At 36.7% G+C, this 6,919-nt stretch overlaps 1 protein-coding gene across 1 annotated transcript; it reads right to left on the reverse strand.

Moving 5' to 3' along the window:
- Nucleotides 1-1,102: 1,102 nt before the first annotated feature.
- On the reverse strand, nucleotides 1,103-6,497 carry LOC117293496 (E3 ubiquitin-protein ligase TRIM56-like). The gene is made up of 2 exons (XM_033775841.1): nucleotides 5,240-6,497; nucleotides 1,103-4,399 (listed from the first exon to the last, which is right to left on the reverse strand). Exons 1-2 carry the CDS (start codon nucleotides 6,495-6,497, stop codon nucleotides 3,783-3,785), a joined length of 1,875 nt encoding a protein of 624 aa, XP_033631732.1. The 3' UTR covers nucleotides 1,103-3,782.
- Nucleotides 6,498-6,919: the final 422 nt, after the last annotated feature.

A 6,919-nucleotide genomic window follows, 5' to 3' on the forward strand; every position in this document is an offset into this window, starting at 1 on the left:
AAAAGGCTTTAGACCCGAAGAAGTTCAGTATTTTAGAGAGAAAAAATACCTCTTTCTCTAAAACCATGTTACTTCAGAGGGATCTGTTACCCACAAGGTTTTGTACAATCAACAGCTCTCCATTGCTCGTTACCAAGTAAGTTTTTATGCCAACAATTTTTTTGAGTAACTGCTAAAAGTGTCCAGTGCAATTAACATAAAAGCAAATCAAGATAGTTGGAACTTGGAAGTAAAAAAATTGCTGCCACTATTAACTACAGAAAACTATGTTGATTATACAATATCAAACTCATATACTTGTTTGATGTATGCAGTATTTATTTTTATATGACTTGATCATAATGTACACATGTTTCTTAAGATCAAAGCAATTATAGTTAATTGGAAGAATCATTAATAATAATAATATCAAAGTCTTATATGGCGCACAAATCTACCAAAAAAGGTACTCAAGGCGCTGAGTTTACACAAACTTCAGAAAGATAGGTTATAACAGTGATGAATTCTGAGAACCAATTAGTTAGCACCTTATAAGGGTCTATACAAGGTGCAACAGCAGCCACAACCAAGAACACCAGGGCGAACCCCTTCTCTTTTTGATTAGTGCACTGGGTTCTTTTGCATGCATTACACAACACATGGGACCAACGACTATTACGTCCCATCCGAAGGACGAAGCAATGGTTAAAGGAACACGTTGCCTTGGATCGGTCGAGTTGGTCTTTGAAAAGCGTTTGTAACCGTTTGTTATAAAATAAAATGCATATGGTTAGAAAGATGATTTAAAAGTAGAATGCAATGATCCACACAAATTTGCCTCGAAATTACGTGGTTTTCATGTTACTTTGCAAACTAACACGGTCGGCCATTTATGGGAGTCAAAAATTTGACTCCCATCATGCCCATAAATGGCCGACGGTAGTAGTCGACAAGGTAAAAGGAAAACCACGCAATTTCGAGTGATACTTGTGTGGATCATTATATTCTACTATTAAATTATCTTTCTAACCATATGCATTTTATAAAAAAACCGGTTACAAATGCTTTTCAAAGACTAACTCGACTGATCCAAGGCAACGTGTTCCTTTAAGTGTCTTGCTTAAGGTCACAGGATTCCAAACCACACTCTGCTGGTCAGAAACACCAGAGTCTGAATTCGGTGCTCTTAACCGCTCGGCGGTAAAGTTCAATTGTCAAATGAAGATAAAGGAATACAACAATCTACATTTTTAGTAATTACCAATAGTGTCCAGTACATAAAACATATAAACACAGATCAAACCTAGTTTGAAACATTAACTAAACTACTGTTTTAGAACTAACTACAGATAAACAATCTTAGTCCAGTAAAATTAACTCCCAATAAATGTCAAACAGGAAAAACATTATATTTATCTTTAAATCACTTTACACATGTTCCTTAACATCAAAGCAAATTCAGAAAGTTTAACACATCAGTCCAAACTTCTTTTTACTAACTACAGAAAAAAATCTTGATTAAAGAAAATAGACTGAACTTCCTTCATTGGTTAATACCAAACAAATGTTTATATTGATATGACGTGATCACAATGTACACTTGTTTCTTAACATCAAAGTAATCACAGTCAATTGGAAGAATCATTTATAATAACAAGTTCAATTGTCAAATGAAGATATAGGAATACAACAATCTACATAGACCATTATAAAGTTATGTCATCAGAAATTTCAATCAATTCTGTGATCAATGGTGTTTATTGATTCAGAGTCAAATATTTCTAGATCTACTTTTTCCACACCACGATCAGACTATTAATTGTGTCTACAAGAGCAAACCTACTTCACAGTTGCCCTGTACTCTAAAAATTCCTGACTCAGAACTGACCCTGACTCTAGATCTAATTAGAACTGATCAATGTTTGGATCAATCTGACCCACATTCAGGGTCATTCAGGAGTATTTAGAGTGCTTAGTAAAAAGCCATCCAGCTTACCAGGGAAGTTGGAGGAACTCTATATTTACTGATCCTGACTCTAGATTCAATGAGACCTGTCCCATGTTTGGATCAATTCGACCCACATTCAGGGTCATCCAGGAGTATTTAGAGTGCTTAGTATAAAGCCATCCAGCTTAGCAGGCAAGTTGGGGAACTCTATATTTACTCATCCTGACTCTAGATTCAATTAGACCTGTCCCATGTTTGGATCAATCTGACCCACATTCAGGGTCATCCAGGAGTATCTAGAGTGCTTAGTATAACGCCATCCAGCTTAGCAGCAAGTTGGGGGAACTCTATAATTTACTCATCCTGACTCTAGATCCAATTAGACCTGACTCATGTTTGGATCAATCTGACCCACATTCAGGGTCATCCAGGAGTATTTAGAGTGCTTAGTATAAAGCCATCCAGCTTAGCAGGCAAGTTGGGGGAACTCCCTATTTACTCATTCTCAGATTGTAGTGTCAGTAAGTTGGTCAACAACTACATACAAGTAGGATTTCAAACTTTGTATATCAGAGCAACAATCAAGTTCAGTTTAATGAACTAAAAATATTTGTCTAGTCATAAATTACACAAGAGCCGACTAGCAACAGGTTAGAAACAATGTAAAATGTGTTTTCAGTTGATGTCTGTTGCAAAGTCTTTCTGGTAATTGTTTAAAAATTGGTATCAGAGTTGACCTTTCAATGCTCCTCATTATTTTGGCTGATCTGCAATTTGTTTGCTTACTATTATATTCAACAACTAATACTACAAACGTATTACATTAGAATACAATACAATTAGGCCATAGAGCATTATAAGAACATAACAATAAACAAAGTAAACAATTGTTCCTTTGTAAGTCAACCATGATGTTTATAGAATGAATTCTGCTCAACTAACACAGCATTTTATATTTCTGATTACAAATCAATGAAGTAGACTTTGTCAATCTTGAATAGACAATTTCTACCGTCACAATTGTATGATCCCTGTGTGGAACATTTTGTTGGCATTTTTAATACATAAAAACGAAATCATATACAATCCTGAAGTTAAGATTGGTTAGACAGTAGAGAAAGATAATGGATAACAAGGTAAAACAGTTGTTCTTTTACAAATCAACGTTGATAGTATGAAAACAAATTCTACTCAACTAACAGAGATGTTATTTTCTGATTACAAGTCATTAAAGTATACATGGTCAATCTTGAATGGGACAGGAACAACAATAAAGGGAGCACTCTTCTACCGTTACATTAACACTTTTTCAGAGTAGTTGTAAATCTTTTCAGAACCTCAAACAACCCATAAATGATGGAATGGACATGCAGGCTTATACTGAACAGTGTTGAATTACTCTCCAATATCATAACAAAATGGGAGGGCAAAGGCTGGTAACATTTCTCATGGAAGAATCTGAGGGTGATTTAGGACAACAACAAAACTGTAAACACATCGAATGAATCAAATCAAATTATTTCCAGTGAAATCCTGCATGTCCATTCACATGTCCAAATATGTGTAAGTGTTTTAAGAAGAGTTAATTAAACATTAAGAGTTCACATCATGATTCGAAATAAAACAATTGTGTGAATGTATTACTGATATTATTGATCAATTGAACTAAATGTGAGTTTCCAATTTAAACTGATCAGATTATTATTTGATTAAAGAATGAATAACACACATCTTTTCGAATTCTTGATTTATTTTTATTGAGCTGTATGGACACTCTGTGGTCATTACATGTCAATGTACATGTTGTACTTGTAGCATTTATTTCTCTTACCAGTATCATCATAATCAGATAACATTACACCTTGTTATAAATCTTCACTGATTTGATGTCTGCCACTGCAAGCTGCTGACCATCTGATGTCAATGAGATTCCATATGGGATGTACAGACCCTGAGCAATACAGCTGAGAAATATACCCTGAGTGTCATACTGATGAATATGACCAGTGTTGCAATCCTCATTGCACACTGCAATGTAGATAGCTGAGCTGTCACAGCATACACCCTTGCAGACTTCAACTGGTTGACTATTGATCTTTGGATAGATGCTGATAAGTGTACCACCATCGACTCCAACAATGTCTACTTGTTGTTGACGGCTCCCACTGACTATAACTCTGTCCTTGCTGTCAATGGCCAAGTAGCAAGGTGGTGTCTGAACTGAAACAGTGTCTATCAGTGAACCATCACTGGATCTGTGTTTAGTTATAACTGACCTCCCAAAATCCCCGACCATGATTGTATCATTTATGACTGCTACACTCAGAAGGTTTACTGATGTCTTGCCCACTTCACTATGAGGCACTGTGTGGAATTCAAACATCTTGTTGCCATTCCTATTGTACATCTTGACAGAGTTGGTCTCATCTACAATCACTAACTGATTTTTGAATGCAGCAACAGCCCATGGACCTGAAAAACAAATGAATAAATGGATAGGACTCAATTCAATGATAATTAATTCGCAAATTACTTTCAATCTATTTAATATGATGATTGTGAAAATTGCAAAAGATATGTTTGCTTTATTAAGTTTTGTCCTATATTAGAAAAGTCAGTATTACTTTCCTAATAACTCACAAAGCACCTACGTGCAACTTTGAAATACAGTAGGACAATAAACAGTAATCTGTTCATACTAGCAAGGTGACTACTATCAAGAGAACTCTGGTTAACTCCTTTTTAATTGCATTACTTGTTGTTATTTATCCTTTCATTTAGAAATAGAAACTTCTTTATTGATGGTGTTGAATACAAGAATGTAAATATTCAGAATGACAGTAGATAGAGTGGATTCAGTGATCATGTAGAAAGTATGTATAACAGCAGCACTAGAGCCTGCAAGGTCATTTAATCAATCTCAATTATGATTTGATTTAAAACAACATAAATTAACCAAGGCAACACCTGGAGGAGTGAACAAATTTCCTGAGATATTACAATTGTTTGAATACTAAATAAAAAACAAACAATTAAAACCTATGTGGGGGACAAATGCCAGCATGACAATGACCAAAGTGGCCTTGCAACCAAACAGGTCCCTCACTGCAGGGTTTTAAAGGTTGACTTGAGTTGATCAATTTGATTAAACTTTTTCAGATTTGGTTTCAGTTTTGGAGAGTAATGACTACTCAATTTCACGAAATACTGTTCTACTGACAACTACTCAACTGCAGTTTTTAAAACTGTTTGAACTGAGAGTTACAGCATTAATACACCTCTAATTAAAGACTTAAATTGTAAAGGACTTACTCTGTTGTAGGTCGATAGTTTTCTTCTGGTGTCCCGTAGTGTCGTAGATTACAACTCTTCTATTCCTAATGTCTGCCACTGCCACCTCATCCCCAGGAATAGAGGCGTCAATATCCACAGCCCCATTGATTCCTACATCATACCTCAAAGAAAGCTTCCACCTTGGCTCCTTTGTAATCAGATTACCCAGGGAGATGTCACAAACCCCTGGAGTGATCTTCAGATCGGAAAGGGTCGGATCTATCTTGGGTTGATTTTGATCTCTGAGTCCCTTCAAGTCCTGACTGATAGTAGAATAGACTGCAAGGAAGTCAGGAGCTAATGAATTCTTGCTGACATCTTTGGCGCTCTGCAATGATTGCTGTATTTGTTGCAAGTTAACACTCACTGCTTGCTCAAATTCCTCCAATTTCCTGCTGCGATCTTTAAGGATGGTTTGTATTTCATCCATGATGCGACTCTCTTGAGCTGTTACCTCAGCCCTGATCTCATCAGCTTTGTTCTTCACCTCTGCCATGGTTCTCTTAACTGCGATGTTTAGGTTGTCTTTCATTGTTGAGGCAGTTGCTTGAGATTGTTCAAGCTTCTTCATGGTTTCTTCAAGGGGAGTAAAGAGTTGAGCCAATGACTGTTTGTATGTGGATGAGGCTTGGTTGCAGTCAATATACTCATGTTGTGGATTACGGTGATCTATGACAGTACAAGCTTGGCAAATCATCTTATCACAAGTTGTACAGTAGAACCACATCACTTCACCTTCATGAGTTTGGCATTCTGGACGGCGTTTTGGTTTTCTTTCTTTGCTTGCAATCTTCCCATCACTAATGTCTTTCAAAGTGTTTACTGTGTGGCTTTTCTGGTGCACTTTGTAGCAGTTTGCACAAAATATCGCAGGGCAGTCAAAACAGAAATGAGTTGCCTCATTTTTGTCCTTACATAGTTTACAAACCCAATGGTTGTCTTCAGATAAGCTGACCAGCTTCAGTTGATCTGCAAGACCAGTTATGTTGAAGTTAGTCTTGAGAGCTTGAACATCTTCCTGATGAAGTTGTGTCTTTTTTCGACACACGGGACAAATAAGCATCGTAGCATCTTTGTAGTTGGTAGACTGGTATTTCTGCAAACAGGTTTTACAGAAGCTGTGCAGACAATCAAGGACTCTGGTATCAGTATATTGCTCATAGCAAATACCACACTCCAGATGATTCTGGACAATTTTCTGAAGAGCTGAAACCTTTGGTGGGTTTGACGAAGCCATTTATCTGAAAACAGGGACAAAGGAGCAAAACATTACTTTTAAATAAGATTAAGCATTCAGTTTATTAGAACCACTTACAGTACACGTCTTTAAACTTATAGATCATGGCATCAATACAAATAAAACCCTTCTACTCAGCAGTTTGAATTTCTAAAAAAAAGTACTTCACCATTCACCAATGTGTGATAAGCGCTGTATACTCAGTGCTTTCCACTGAGTGATGCAGAAACAAATCCCAGGCAACCTACTCAGGTTGGATTCAAACCCATGACCCACAGCATCCTAGAGCTGATAACTAAACTACTAGCCCACTGAGCATCCCAGCACAGAGTGATGAGAATCCTGTAATTAATAAGGGAAAAAAAGGGTAGCGACGAGTTCTTCAACGGCCGTTTGAAGCCGGTAGAGTCAGCGGTCGTGTG

Source organism: Asterias rubens, chromosome 8 (genome assembly GCF_902459465.1).
Source record: "Asterias rubens chromosome 8, eAstRub1.3, whole genome shotgun sequence".
Classification (NCBI taxonomy): Eukaryota; Metazoa; Echinodermata; class Asteroidea; order Forcipulatida; family Asteriidae; genus Asterias; species Asterias rubens.